We start from the raw sequence: 16735 nt of genomic DNA on the forward strand, positions 1-16735 counted from the left end.
CATACTGTTGCATTCTAATATACATTATATATATATATTATATACTAATACATATGGGATATTACAGTCAATTTGTAATGCTTATGTTTCATGTAATTCATAACATTTCTTTACCATTTATTTGGCTTAAACAATAAGGAGGTCATAGTTTATCCTTTCATCAAAAGTCTTTGCAGGTTTAGGAAGATTTTGGGGTAGTTTCATGTTATATGACTAATCCTTTGGGTTGCAGAGTTCAACTGCTAGCAACAAATCTGACACCTTTGGGTCCGTGTGTCTTAGTTCGTTGCCTAATCAGAAGCAGAGATGAACAGAAACTGCATGATTATGTGCAAATAACACGTCTGTCTGTCTGCCTGCCTGTCTTCTTTCTAATGGCAAGAATAGTCTGGAACTGGTGCTTCCAGTTATGTGATACAAGTAATGGCAGGAATGGAAGATATACACGACATGGGTTATTTCTAGCCTGGTAATAAAGGATGAGAGAATGTTCTAAGTGAGCTGATGGTTCTATATAATTTGAAGAAGTGGTTGGATTGGAACTAAATAATTAGAAATTTAAGATTCTTCCCTTTGACCTCCTTCCCACACACATTATAATGGGTTAATGTGATCCAGGAAAAAGCCTGTACATTACAAACAACATAAATCTTGGCCACCGGAAAGAACCTTCAAATCTTCAGTGACTATTACCCATCTGTTTGATGACAGTCAGCTGCTACCAATTCAAATAGGTTAAAAAACTGCTGTGAAACAGAAATGCATTGTGTATGCCTATCAAACTTCTAGAAAGGAGAGGGACAACATCTTATAGAGACCTGAGGAAACATGCTTTACAGAATCTGCATCCTCAGTCTTCTAGATGTCTGACTTCCACCAAAAAAAAAAAAAAAAAAAAAAAAAAAAAAAAAAAAGTGGAGCCTGGCTGTGGTGATCAAATAAAGTTTTTTGCTATTACTTATTTATGGTCTAACTTGAACACTGAGCAGAGTGATTAGACTTACTTCCAGGTTTACCACAGCTTTTTTTTTCCCACATGCTTAAAGCTCCTTCCATTAATACTACCGGCCATTGTATCTAAGCCAATGTGTTTAGTATGAGTGAGTATGAGATAGCTTGTCTTACATTTTGATCTCAAGTGGACTCTGAAATGCATACACTTGATGCTGGTTTGCAGAAAACATTACTTGTCTTTAAAACTCTCAATCTTAAAAAGCAGCAGCATTGTGAAAGTAAAATCCCAAGCTCTGATGATTCATGCCGTGCCAAGATCCATAATTTTATCTTTAGTATAAATTAGGTGGATCTGCAGGTCAAGAACTGCCCACTGTCATCCTTCCCCTGTATCAGTCTTAGGAACCGTAAACATAGTTTCTGCAAGGTAGAAAAGTTCTTAACTTCTAAAATTTGTAATAAACCCTAGAGAGTCAACAGTTTGTGTCAGCTGAGGACTATGACCATATTGTGGTTATGCATACAGTTTTCATAAAGATGGACAATGGTTTTATCACCTGGAAACAGATATCATGTACTTTATCAGCATGCAGAGAATTGTTGTGTCAGGGGGGTGGCTGTGGGTAAAAAAAAAAATTAAAAAAATTAAGACCTGGAAGTGGTAGAGAACTGTTTATTATACTAGTGATTTGTGGAGAAAATCCTGAATGATGGAAGCATAACATGTTGGTGTTCACATTTGAAAACTTGCTATGTTCAGTGATGTAAGGATGTATGAATGGGCACTTAATCAACATGACTGCAAGCCTCAGTCTCAGTTGGGTGTTTTTTAGTTAATGAATACAAGATGAGTTGTGGCTTTTTTGACTGAACAATGAAATAGAAATAATTTGTGAAATACTGGTTGTTTTTTTACATACTTTTCTCTAGAAATCATGAAGCTTGATTGAATGCTCTTCTTTGACACTCAGACAGCTCTTATATCACTGTGAAAAGTATTTCTGGAAATTACTGAATGTGAAAAGCAACCTATACAGATGGTATACATAAGCAGTTCTTTGATAGCAGTTGAGGAGACAACAGTAGTAAAAATTGACTCCACAGACTATTTTGATGCTTCCTAAATTCTCAAGACAGGGATGTACGTACCTGTTTGTTTAGGCTCTTCTCTGAATCACGGTGTTAAACATTATTGCAGAGATTAGTCGAAAGTAAGCATTTTTAAAATGTGTTTGGCATATGTTGTAAGAGCAAAGGGAACATGTTTTAGCATAATCATCTAATGTAGGCTGTATCAATTCAAATTGAAATATATGCTATTATTCAAGCATAGTGTACAAAGTGTTTTAATGGAGTTAGATGTTTTAATTACACAACAGGAATGTTTGTTTCTGTGTTTTTGAAGGGCTTTGAAAGTGTTAGATTCTTTCCCAACGTAACAGCAAAAACAAGTTAGGAATTTTTAAAAGTTGCAAGCAGTCACCGAAGAGCAGCCTACAGAAGGAGGTAAAAATCAGATGTGGTTGAAGAATATACAATAAAATTCAGTTTTTCATTCAAAGCATGAAATGAATGGTATGAATATGGTATGCCAATAAGAAGTGTACTTTTGAAGAATACAGGTGGGCAACACTTCTTTCTTTAGAAAAATGAACACTTTTGTATTAACTCCTTTTAAAGAATTTTGCTTAGTGACTATTTCAAATGCCAGTGAAGAATAAGGATGAAATGCTCATACAAATAGTAGCTAAGGTACTGGTGACTGATCACAAGTTAAGCAGTTTACAAAGGGGATTTCTTATACAAACCTATATATATATATTTAAAGATCAGCATCTGTTTAGAATCTTCTAGTAAGCTCTGCTTAACAGACAAGATTCAGTAGTCAGCAGAAATACATCTTTTGTATGGAATCAAGGTCTGCAGCTATTTTTACTATGGATGTAGCCTCCAGAAAATTGTGGCTCGTTCTTTAGGGTAGAGATTAAATCATTAAAATAAGGTAACATGAAATTTTGTACTGTTATTATACAACATGTGAACTAATATTGGATTGACTTTAAATGATAATGATTGCATCCCTCAACTTTCTTCCCAGTTTTTGGCTAAAACTAGACCTGGAACAAAATTTAATCCAAATGACAGAACTTCTTTTTTTCTTCTCAAAATTAGTTGACGTCACAACTTACCCAAGATTTCTATATCAAACTAAACTAGACAAAGCTTATGCATGTGGTTTACATACAGTTTGAGAAATCTTTTAAAATTACTAGGCAAATTCATTTGAGCTCATGTTTTACTGTTTACAATCCTCAAAGTGGATGCTACTAAATTTTGAAGAGATATCAAATGATTTGTTAATGACCACTCAGAAGTTTGTCTTTCATTTTCAACTATAATTAGGAAAGTCTGCATGGCAGCAACTATATTGGAGAGAAACCAAAAGATGCTGAGTACAGTGGTAGTATTTATCCCCTCAAAATCTGCTTTTTTTTATATTGTATGGTTTAAATTTATATACCTGGTTCCTACTTTTTATAGTATTAAATTATGCTCAAGAGAAGTATTTACAATGCACATCACACTTACATATTTTTTATTCTATTCAGGTACAGTCTATGTATGGCATGTCTGTTTTTCCAGTGGCCACAGGAATATATAATTGCTTGTCAACAATGTTATTTGCTTTTTTCTTTAGGGGCTGATGTTATCAATTTTGATGGCCATGTAGTGTTACCATACAGATTCAGGAACAAGAAAATGAAAACACTGAAAGATGTCATCTCTCTGAAATTTAAGACCTCTGAAAGTGAAGGTGTAATCTTCCACGGAGAAGGACAACAAGGAGACTATATCACCTTGGAACTGAAAAAAGCCAGACTTGTTCTAAATTTGAATTTAGGTATGCTTTCATTGTTTAGTTTTGTGTACTTCTAACTCTCCCACAAAAATTTTAGGTCAAATGTTACATCCTTTTTCCCCTTGTAATATGGTAAGACACATAATTTAACCAGATAATTTGGTGAAAATGTTGTTCATTTGCTTTCTATCTTGTTTGTTTCTGTTCCATTCCTTCCATTTAACTCCATGTGAGATACCATGAAAATAAGATCATACAGAAATATAGGATCAGCAATATATTGTCATTAGGAACTTGCCAGCAACAAAAATAAGCCTTGCTAGAAGTATCAGCTATGGCTTTGCTTGAGCAAATGACACTGTCATCAATGCTAGAGGAACAAAGGTCACCCTTAGGAATATTGCAGCAAAAATGGTATCAATCTGGGAAGCTACAGGCCACATGAAGGTGATGTTTAGCAGCCTTCCTAGAATCTGAGAAGCAGGACTAGGAAAGGAAAGAAGACATAATAGTTTATCAGGCAATCTTACGATGGAATCCTATATATGTTACTTGAGTTCCAACCTCCCTTTTCCCTCCCATTGAAAGACTACAGGACCATCCATGAGTGACCAGATTTTAAAAGTACATTTACTATGAAAAAAAACCCCACATTTATCTGGATTCTGGTATTTTTTTCTCCCTTCAAACGAAAGTGTTTTAGAAAAAAGATTTCATGTAACTTTCCTTAGTTCTTTTTCAGACATGTGAAGAGTAAATTATTCTGTTCATTATTTACATTGCACAATAATTATTTCCACTAGCATTTTCTCCTGCTCTTTTTCTAAAGATCAGCTTGAACTGATGAGGAGGAAAACACATCTTCCTATAGCTGTTATCTATTTTTAACATTTTTAATTGCAATATTAACCCATTCATTTCAAGTTTCTCCATATTTATCTGTTCAGTCTGTCTTTATAAGCTATTATAACATCCATATTGGTGGTGATGTTCTTAAATCACTAGGCTGATAAATGGGAACAGACCCTTGTGACACATGCACTTAACAAAATGAAGTAATGGTTTATGGTGTTATTCTGCCTCTGTCTGAGTGTATTGTCTTTGCACCAGAGTCAGTGGAAAAGGATGTTCATTTTGCCTGGTGAAATCCAGTGAGTTTCAAACATCATGGTGGGGTGAGGATGGGGAAGTGGTGGTGGATTTAGCTTTTGCTTTGTACTGGGTATGACTTTACACTGAAGAAACTGAGGCTTGCTGGCATGCATGGAATTTATTATTTATTTTTTTTAACCAACAATTGTTGAAGGATCAGTGGCCTTCAGCAAAAAGGCAGTAAGGTCATTTGTAGGGGAGTAATGTCTTCTACACATGTGGAAGTGTGATTTGCCAGAATGTGTTATCAACATGCACAAACCTTAATGTCTGATTTGCAGGCATGCCTGATGGTACAAAATTCTCAGCTCCAGAAATGCTTTAGATTTTCCTGTCCAGAACATGGAAGATTGCACTGAGTTATTGGGCAGTGCAGCAATTTTTTAAACTTACTGCTGAATTAGTCATTTGCTGCTTCAGTTGAGATTCGTCCTATCAACTTTTCTGGCTTAGCTATGTCTGTCAGATTGCAATGAGATGTGATCTCTGACTAGCATAGCTGTGCTGGCAAAATCCCCTGGAAAACACAGTGGAGAACTGCAAAACTGTGCGTTCACTAGTAGTTTGACTTCCTGAATAGGAAGGCTGCTGCAGGACAAAAGACTGAAATAAGTTATGTTCGAAGAAGACAGTTTTTCTGCGGTTAGCTCCATATGCATTGAGCCTTTTCCTATATGCTTGCTGGTCTAGCTATACTGGCAGAGCCTATGAAGTGTAGAATTCAGACTGAAAAGGCTTTTTATTACAAAGTTTGTTTTCAGATGCCATCTTCCACAGCAGTCATAAATCAGTACAGTTCCAGGGAAGCTCAGGACCTGGCCCAAAGGTGACAGCTTTTCATTTCTGTAGTATAGGGATGAAAACACAAAGAAAAACCCTAGCTGAAAACAACTTTACAGCTGAAATCTGGTGTTCCTTCTCTGTTTTGCCTCCTAATAACTACTATTATGAGTAACTATTTTTACAGTTCACTGATCATATACTTGCTGTATTTGGTCTAGCTATTTGTTTTTATGACAGCAACTCTCCATGGGCAGACCTTAGCAGACCTTAGCTTTGTGACAGACTGAATTCCTCCAGCTTATTGTATGTCTGGCGTAATTCAGGTGAAATATTGACAGAGCAAGAGGAAAATGTTTGCCTAACTGGTATAAGGTGCAAGCTGCTATTGTTTCCATTCTCATCTTAGGCAGCAATCAGCTTGGCTCAATTTATGGCCACACATCTGTGATGACGGGCAGCCTCTTGGATGATCACCACTGGCACTCCATCATGATAGAGCGCCATGGGCGAAACATCAATCTCACCCTGGACAGACACATACAGCACTTCAGAACCAATGGAGAATTTGATTACCTGGACCTGGATTATGAGGTAGACAGCAAAACTTGTTTATTTTCATTCAAATTGGCTTTATAAAAATAAGTCAAATAAGAAGAGAAAAGAAAAAGAAAATTTAAGATGTTTTTTGTACTCTTTTCTACATTTGTTTTAATTATTCTTTCCTTACATTTTCTAAAATTTTGTGTCCAACACTGTTGTCTCTTAAGAGTAAATAAAGTTTTTCTTCGTTGATTTACCAGATCCCATCGGGTGTAAGAGCTATCTCAGCCTTTTGTTTTGAAATGGGAGATCTATGTTATTCAGCAAGCTAAGCATACACTACTTTTAACATCTCCAAAAGCAGCTGTGTCAACAGGGAGTAAATAAAAAAAATTAAACAAAAAATCTGTTATTCCATTCAGGTGATAATTTTGCACTTGATTCAGAAAGCCCCATTCTGTGGTGATGATTAGGATCTATTTTTAGCAAAGCAAGCAGATTAGAACCTTTTTACAATTATGGATCTTGATATTTCTTGTCTTAGGTAAGTAGGCACTTCCTCATATTCTCACAAATATGCCATCAATAATTTCTTTTTATAAAGAAGCAATAAGGAGTTAGGAAATTTCTAAGAAAATTTTTATTTATTCAGTCATGTTGATGTACAGAAGTGTTGGTAGTAATTAAACATTGATTTGTTGTTTGATTACACTCTGACTTCTGCTGTTATAAACTTCTTCAGTTCCTCTAAATTGCTATATGAACTTCTGCATGTTGGTTATTACAAACTTTATATAATTATTTTCTTGCACTCTTTACTGTTTCTAAAGAGAATTAATGTGGTTGACTGAGCCAAATACATTTATTCCCATCCTTGCAATTCTTAAGGAGCAACAAGGAATCAAAATAATGTAATGCAGAAAAGTTTGAATTAACTTGTATATTGATATTTTTACAAACTTTTGATCAAAAATTAACGTTTGAAAAAGTTACTTAAGATTGTAAATGTTACCAGTTCAAATATTTACCTATATTCCAACAAATCCTTATGAAAGCCTTCTTTGGTAGTGGTTATAATGAGAAAATAATGAGCAAATTTGCCTCTAACTCTGTTACTCATTGGGCACTGAAGATCTGAATTGAGATACTGAAAACTCACATAAACAGATTTTATTAAAGATTTTCAAGTGAATGAACTACAGAAAAAGTTAGGCTGAATGCCATAAGCTAGGGTTGGGCAATTTGTACATGCATAGATAGATCTAAAAATATATAAATATCTATTGGTAGCATATTCACAGACTAAATATGATGCATACAATACATTAACCCCTAGTAAGAATACAATCCAGGAGATACACCTTCCTCTGTTCTCTGATGTTAAAGACCTCACTGGCAGTTCTCAAAGATACATTTCAGTACATGAATCCCTTTGTGTTTAATGGAACTTATTCTAGTGTGTGTGAATATGTATTTCTGTGGTTTACATAAACGCAAAAGCCTTAACCTCTTCTTCCTTTCCTTTCAATTATCTCACTGGTGTGGGAGTTAGTCATCACAGACTAAATTTGTATGTGTTACTCCTGTGATAAAATTAATCACAGTGGATAAACCTGTAAGAATCAAAATTATTTTTCATAGAAAAAAATAGTTTCTAGATTACTCTCTTTCAGAAAAGTTAAGTCACCACAAAAGAGGAATAAACATTAGTTCTGACTGCATTTTCAAGGTTAAAAAAAAATAAATAGTCATATGAGTCCCTCTCAACTCACTGTCATGATATGGTGTTTTTTGCAATTATTTCTTCTTATCTGCAAAATGCTTTCCTTTCCATTTTCTCTTGTCACAAGTCCATGACTATAACATGTAAAAGAATGTTTGACAGCCATAAAAATACTACAGTCACATTCTTCAACTCACATAAACTGCTGTATCTTCTTTAAAGTCAAGTGATGTCAATTTATAATACCTGCAGATGCGTCCTGCAAAATGCTTTGACATAGCTGATATGTGCTGTTTATAAAGATTTTGGTTTTCAGCTGTATAGCTTTAGTTCCTATGTGCCAAGCCAAAGCCTGCTCTTTGGGATAGAAAGTGGTATCTTACTGAGCTTTAAAATAGAAATTGTATCGCTAGAGCTGTGGTTTCCTGCTCTCAGTAATAACAACTGGAATTAGTAATGAATTATACTTAGAAGCTAGGCTCTGCCATATATCAGTAGCAGACTAGAAGTAGACATTTTTATGAACGTTCATGGGGCAGGGAAGCTAGGTGTCATTACTATTTATGCCATCATCTATTGCATGGAAATACTTAACACAGATTGCAGGGACTGATCTCATTAATCCCCTACTTTTCACATTTGGGCTGCAAATTATTGATGAAAACATGTAGCTTTTGTTCACTTCCAAACATTTCAGAAAAGACCCTGATGCAGTACAGTATCTGTTGTAGTCTGAGCTCTGGCACACAGTTAGAGCTGAATGAATGATTTGAATCAGATTATCATCTGGCTAATTTAATGTCATATGTTTAGAAAAATACTGGGATGGAAATTTAATTCCAATTTTTTTTCTTTTAAATACGTATTGTTCAGTAGTGATCAGAAAAGCAGTCCATATATGAACAACTCCGATGTGTATCTGCTCGCTATTTCAACAATTCTAATAATACTTGGAATTTACTACTATAAATATTTGCAATCACAAATTCATTAGATTTTCTTCTGCTTTTACACTGCTTATTTGATACTTCCTTTTTCTGTAAGCAGTGTTGCCAGCTCTCTCGTTTGCCATGTTTGAGTGTTCAAAGAAAACAAATATACATACAGCAAATTTGTTTAAAAGTCTTTGCCCTCCAGTAACTATTTGCCATTTTCTGTTTCATTCAAAGATAACCTTCGGAGGCATGCCTTTTTCTGGGAAGCCAAGTTCTAACAGTAGGAAAAATTTCAAAGGCTGCATGGAAAGTATCAACTACAATGGCAATAATATCACGGACCTTGCCAAGAGGAAGAAATTGGAACCTTCTAATGTGGTAAGAGCATAATTTGATGGTCATCTAAACTTCTGCTCGTTCTTCTAAAGGAGACTAGAAGGTTGTGTCTGTAGTTAATATCTTTTTGATATACTGGAATGATATCGAAAACAACAACCCCCCCCCCCACATCCAAAGATGTTATTGTATGTACATTTGTGACTATTATTATTATTATTATTATTATTATTATTATTATTATTATTATTATTACTGAGCGTTTTATTTCTGTGCCCCCAATTCTTCTTCCCAATATTCATTTTCAATATCACATAACTACTTTTTAAAAGAAAATCAGCCGAACCAATAAGTACTTCTTTCCTTTCCTCCAAAATTATAGTAGTACTAAACCAGCACAGACAAGATTTATTATTAAATCAATTGCAACTCTCCTATGGCTTTAAATCCTCATATCTTCCATTCCTGCAGAGCTACTTGGGTTGCTGGATAGCAAAAGTCATTGAAAGGGACTGCTTCTACAGGCCTTCCTGGTAGTTCTGAAAAGCCTCAAGATACTAGACTTAAAATCTTTATTTAGCTTATTAACATTACAGAGCTTATTAAACTTTTATTCTTTTTTTTTTTTTTTCTTTCTTGCTTCAGCATTCATGGATGCATTTATGTTTAAAATTGTGGCTTTATGAGCAGAAAGAATGTACTTTAATTACTGTATTTTTAAGGCTCTAAATATTTAAATATTTCTAAAAGGGCTTGCTGGCATACAAAGGCCATGTGCGTAAAAAATAAATGTATTATTGCAGTGTGTTTGAGATGGTCTGAATAAGTTGTTCAAGGCTTTCTCCTCCACAAGTTTACAGTCTTCACAAAGTCCTGCTAACAGTATATATGGTTCCACTATTGTTTTTCTCTTCATGTAATAAATAGTAAAGATTTACATATGAAGTGATGATGAAGTGCAAAGGATTGATTACTATTTGATTACTCCTTGGATAGTAATACTGACATTCCATATCATTTTATGAGCAGTATGGCTAAATTATCAAGGTAATGTGAAGGATAATTTTGATTATGTGATGTTTGCCTATACAAACTCAGTAATACATCCTGCTATTTAGAATCTTTTCCATACAAGAATTCCTTCAGAATTGTCAAAGGCAAAGAGCATGATATATATGCTGTGGAGGAAGAACTTTTAGCAACTTTTAGAATTATTTTTTTTTACTCAGTTGCATGAACTCCTGAATCTTTGACTTCTCTTTTTTTCCAAAATTACCTGTGATTTCCTGCCTGTGGTGCATTTTAAGCTTGAAATGTAACCGTGATTTTCAAAGACTGATGTCTCATTTAGAAAAGGATCTTTGTGCAGGAGCAATCTTTCCATTTTGTGCAGCCAAGTCCTCTGCAAGTTAGTAGGACAGATTCTTAAAGGCTCTTTCTGAACAGAAGTGTAAATTAAGAGGTTTCTATAGTGCAAATCCTATCCTTTCAAAAGTGTGGCATAGCTAGCAGGCCTGTACAGTCTCTGCAAAATCATCTCTCTGGTTTTTATTTGTTTGTTTGTAGTTGTTTTTTTTAATCCTGATACCTGTTAACATGAAAGTAAAATCCACATAAGCAGTTTTGGCAGTGTTAGTGCTACATCAAGAGGTTATGACATGCTAGTTTTATTTGATGGTTCTGTTGTTTTCCAGTTCTGAGAATGGCTATAAAAATGGAAGGGACCTTTATTTTCAGCAGAATTATTTAAATAGCTTCAGCTTTTCATAAACAAAATCAATTTTACTCTAAATCAACATGGATTTTTAAGATTTTTACAAAAGCTCTTTTTATCCTAGTTTTTAGCCTGATTTAGCACGAAAAATAGACTCACTTGAAACTACTGTTGTCGTTAATCATGTATTTGATGATGGCACTTAAGCAATCCAACAAGGATCTAAGCTCCATTGAGGAGATCCTGTGCAAACACGTAACAGTAGGCATTCCCTGCCCTAAAGTGTATCATTTGAAGAGGCAAGACAGACAAAATGTAAAGAACTAAAACACAAGCAATCAGTATGGTGATGAGAAGTATCGAGTCGAGGGGGGAGCAGGGGGAGCAGAAGAAAGAAGGATATTGAAGAGGTGTGCGACAGTACAAAATGTTATTCTTAGATGTAGATATTGAATTTCAGAAGTCACACAGCGAAAGGGAGTTGACAAGTTAATTTTACAGAATGAGGAAGCCCAGAGAATCAAAGATTATAAGAAGATGGTAATCCTGATTTGTCTGTGAACAAAAATAAAGTTAAAAATACAATTTAGATCTCGTATACATGGGTGTTATAAGCAACAAAGCACCACCCAGCATCTCTTTGAGTGAAGAGTAAGGGTGTAAACACAATTTAAATGTAGCTTAAATTTAAATAAAGTCCAACGCTGGCTTTAATAATATATTTTGTTTAGGTTTAGAGGAGAAGAATTAGGGGGAAAAAAGTTTATCATGTGATATATAAGATGGCAACAGCTCTTTGGGGAGAATGAGTCATATAGATGGTCTTGAGTAGTTATTGCTCTTCTTCGTGGAGCCTGATTTGTTTTCATAGAAGATGAGACAGATTATAAATATGGCCAAAAGGGAGAGTTAGCGAGAAAAGGACATCTGAGACAGAGAAAGTATGTGCTTTTCTCCTGAACCAAGTCACAAACAAGAGTTTGCAGTGACTAACACACACAGTAGGTGCTAACTCTTGTATGCAACTTGACTTGGTACTAAGACAGAAACTGGGAACACTCAGACAATCTTTTCTATATTTTCTACTAAAATATAACAAGCTTTGTATGACTTTCATTGCCTTGTATAACTGAAGAATATTGACCCTTGCAACACTAGTGGGAAAAGACTAGAACAGGGTCCTCAAACTACGGCCCGCGGGCTGGATATGGCCCCCCAGGGTCCTCAGTCTGGCCCCCGGTATTTACAGACCCCCCCGCCGGGGGTTTTGGGGGGAAACCAAGCAGCCGCAGATGGCTGCCTGCCACTTCATCCGCGCGCCGGCCCCCTGGTTAAAAAGTTTGAGGACCCCTGGACTAGAATATGAAGCTAACGAGAAGTAATGCAGAGAAATTTTGGGAATTTAGTCACTTTATCGAATTTTCCTACCCAGAGGTATATAAAGGGCAAACAGTGTGAATACTAATTGGATTTAGTTTCCACAGAACAGTCTTTCCAATTTTAAAGCCTGAAACCGAAAAATGCTGAGGAGATTTATATTTGCTACCCTTCATTCTTACGTCCACTAGTTCTATGCTCCACCCAGTTCTGCAGCTCCTATGCCATGTATTACTCAATGTAATCACGTGCAAACTTCAGCTAAGTGTTTTCTTTAAATTCTTTATATTAAGCAAACATTATATTAAGCTCAAATATGAGTAATAAGCTATTTTAGGAAAATTCTGAAATAACATGATAAACATTAGCGCATAGGACATTGCCTGTACTGTATGATCCATCCTGTTTTAACAGGTATTGTAGTCTTAATCTCTTTTGGGAGCTATGTATTCATCTGTTGACTGTGTTAATTGTGAAAGGTTTTAAGACCCAGTAGTATTTCCACAAGGGATAACATCTGAATGTGGATAGGCAAAATTGATATATGAGAACTAAACATGAAGCTAATTTGCAACACAGGTTAAAGATCATGATCCAAAGCTCAAGCTACCCAAATTAAGATATTTTTACCATTTTCCTTCCAATGTTACGTGAAAAATTCTCTGATAAGACCAACGGTTTCAATATAAATGCACAGTGTATGTTTGACTTCCAGATGTCATTGTTCAAACAACTATTCTGCAAGTCACTCTGAATATACAAGAGATCTCTTTCCCTCCTAAAAATGAGAATGCCTTTCTAGAGGCAAGCTGCAGATTAACTCCAAAACTTGACCTAGACCCAGTGACAATTTGTATCAGATGGGCTGTACTTAAACAAGGAGTTGCTTTCTGAATCACAGTCATAGAGGGAATCAATAATCCAGTTCAGATTAACCTGAATAGCTCAGTAGGGAAAATACTAACTAGCAGAGAAATTAGAATTATATGTTACTTCCTCAAGAAATCTTTTATGCAGTGAGGCTGTTCATTAGAAATGCACTCACTGATATGAAAAAGGGTTTGAATGTACTCGGTGCCATTAACATTAATAAGTGTTATACATGCAAATATCCAAACCATCAGGATGACAGGAAAGCGTCAATTGGATATGAAAACCTTCTTGTTATGACAAAATTGTTAGTTCTTCTCAGTAACAAGGCAGCAAAAGAAATTCTTAAAAATGTCTGACAAAGTGCTTTCTGAGTGCTACTTAACAGGCATCTGTGACTGAATGACAGATCTCTGTCTTACAAAATGCTGTTGCCTTCTGTGTCTGCACAGGACTGCCTTAACTGTCACAGAAGTTGTTTCTAATCCATAGGGTATTACACTGAGAATGGTAGCAAAGAGTTACACAGGGTATTTCAGCCACTCTCCAGCTTTTTTTTTCTCTCCATATAATTTTTTTTTGGTTTAATCAAAGTTATTCTGTAGCACGCTTGGAAATGTTCAGAGTAAACCTATTTAAACAAGTGAGTTAACTGCTTTGATGTAATATTTAGTTGGCTGAAAACTTAAAATCTCTAGGCAACTTTTAAACCAAAAAAACCCTCAAAAACAAAAAACAACAAAACAACAAAACAACCAAAACCCCAAACACAGAATAACCAAGCAGCTTAGCAGCAAAGGAGGTAAGGGGAGGTCCTTTGCCTTTAGTCAGAAAGTAGTTGTGATTTCTCTCATCACACTGAAATTTAAAAGCTTCCTATAGCTTTTTTAGCTCATTATTTTCCAAAGTCCATGGATATGTTTTTGTTATTCATGGACCACTGATGTACAAAAGAACATGGTTTGTAATGCTGAGATTTTTTTTCATAAAAATAGGAAAAAAACATTTTAGGACATTGGTATAAAGAGACCTCTCCTCTAGTTACAGATAATTGGAAATGTCAGTGTTACTTAATTCACGATGGAGGCTGCCAGTCTGATAGTCTACTTGCTACTAATTCTACTGGCCTTTATATGTTGACTGTGTGACAATATAACTTCTGATTTTCTGTAGGAGATAGAGGTGGTTATGCAGAGTAATGTAAGAATCCGAGTGCAAGAAATAATTATTTTTATTAATTTAGTTTTGACATGGGTATAATATATAAGAAATTGAATCTGCCACACAGGTGTTATCTTGCTATGACACAAATAAGCTGTTTTCTGATGTGTTGTTCTTTTTAAAAGTGATGGGTTTGGATGCTGGTAAATGAGCACTAAATCTTGCTTATTGATGTAATCTCACCCATCTCCAATTGAAAATAATTACTTCTGAAAAAAAATTATGTAGGACTTTTCTACCCCACATTTTCATACACAAAACTCCTATCTTGCTTCCATATTCTCAAACTTCCTTCAAGATGAACTTTCAAATGCATTTATACACTATGAATACAAAAATATGTGACATAGAAGATTGTATCAGGAAGACAGTAATACGGAATTTACATATTTGTGTGACGAAGAAGATGACTGAATACTATCGGGATTCTGAACAGTTCTTAAGTGAACCTCATCTCTAAATAACTAGGTACCCTCAAAAACGTTGCCCAATCCTTAGTATTTTTTTTAAAATGTACAAATAAATATCAAAGAAATTGCTGTCTTGATCACAGTAATAATTTCCATACTGCATGAGTTGTAATTCTTCCTTCCAATATTGAACTGAAATTGCCACATATTATCTATCTGCTACAGTGCATCAGAAAACCGAACCATAGAACAAGATCCACTTTGCCACATGTTAGCGGAATTCTTCAGCAGAGGAAAATTTCCTGTTATATTTGCATTGGTGCCTTAAACAGTCAATTCTGAACAGAGATGACTAAAAAATATTTACAATTTCTAAGGAAAAAAATGGTAATGCATCTAACATTGTGGCCCTTCATGAGAAATTACAAGACTCAGAGTGAAAAATTCATGTCCCAGATTCTAGTCTTGTTTACAGACACATTTTAAAGCTTTGGAAATCAATAAAGTTGACTGATTTTTTTCAATTCCCCTAAAAGTAAAATTTCAGTCTGAAAAATGAGGTTTCTTTTACAGAGAAGATTATTGACTAACTACAAGTATTAGGCATTTTTCATGATCAGCTACTCCAAATCCTTCTCCTCCATGAAATGAAGTATTAGCTTATCTAGTATTATCCAACAGAAAGGCTAGCTCTTCATGTGGTATTATGCATACTTTTCACAACCTCATGTATTGTATTGATTGATGCATTGACATAAGGATATTTGTAAAGCTGTATTTAATTTTTATAAAAGGGTGAATTACTGTTCTGTTGTAGGCTTCTTTGGTGACCACCAACAATCCAAAGTTTCTGTGTGATTCATTTCTTCGTCTTTGAACTGGGAATATTAATGCTTTTGTCTAAGCTTTATCTTAGTTAGACTATAACTCTTCAGGCAAAGACTGCCTCTTATTGTGTGTTTGTACAGTACAAAATATGTCAGGGCCACTGCTAGAATGAACAGACACATCAGAGTCATTGTATTAACTATAATGATAATATTAATAGCACATTTGAACATGCAGCTTGCTTTGATCACAGTAGTCTCTAGGTTGAATGAAAACTAGAATGCTTTTCTAGGGTTAGCTATGAATGTAGTGGAATCTTAGCATTTTGCTTATTTTTTTGCTTTTTTTATGTTTTACTTAGGGAAATTTAAGCTTTTCCTGTGTGGAGCCACATACAGTGCCTGTCTTTTTCAATGCCACCAGTTACCTTGAGGTTCCTGGTCGTCCAAGTCAGGATCTGTTTTCAGTCAGTTTCCTTTTCCGAACCTGGAACCCCAATGGACTTCTTGTCTTCAGCAACTTTGCGGACGACCTGGGGAATGTTGAGATTGACATAAATGAGGGCAAAGTGAGCGTCCATATCAATGTCACCCAAGTAAAGAAGAACCGAATAGACATCTCATCAGGTAAGTGCTGGGGTTTTTTTATTGGTATCATCTTTTGTTGGTGTTGTTTAAAAGCATCATGGACCTAAAACTCAGAACAATTGTTTTACAAAAATTAAAATTTAAATAGCAACTATGTTAAATTCTTTATTGTATGATTTTTTGAGTAAGAGGTGGAAGAATATTGAAACAGAACATTGAACCAGTAGATTAAGAATAAAGGTGCAAATATTCTTACTCTGTCATGAAACCCAGAAAACATATCACCCCTTATCTATGAGGCAGCATTGATTCTTTTTTTGTTTTTTCCAGTCTTGCAATCTTCTCTTGGAAAATATTTGGTTTCAAAAGGGAAGGGTACTCCCTTGTTGAGACTTGCCTAATAATTAGGCTGCTCCTATTACTTCCTAATAATTCAAAAGCTTTA

General features: G+C 35.1%; 1 protein-coding gene across 2 annotated transcripts in view; it reads left to right on the top strand.

Moving 5' to 3' along the window:
* Nucleotides 1-16735, top strand: part of CNTNAP2 (contactin associated protein 2) — a 1157745-nt gene that overhangs the window by 528586 nt on the left and 612424 nt on the right. For both annotated transcript variants that reach the window (XM_037385402.1, XM_037385403.1), the window contains 4 exons: nt 3653-3856; nt 6156-6340; nt 9182-9325; nt 16065-16329. In XM_037385402.1, coding sequence (XP_037241299.1) covers nt 3653-3856; nt 6156-6340; nt 9182-9325; nt 16065-16329 — 798 coding nt within the window. The remainder of the gene's footprint in view (nt 1-3652; nt 3857-6155; nt 6341-9181; nt 9326-16064; nt 16330-16735) is intronic.

The sequence above is a fragment of the Falco rusticolus genome, chromosome 4, assembly GCF_015220075.1.
Source record: "Falco rusticolus isolate bFalRus1 chromosome 4, bFalRus1.pri, whole genome shotgun sequence".
NCBI classification, from domain to species: Eukaryota; Metazoa; Chordata; class Aves; order Falconiformes; family Falconidae; genus Falco; species Falco rusticolus.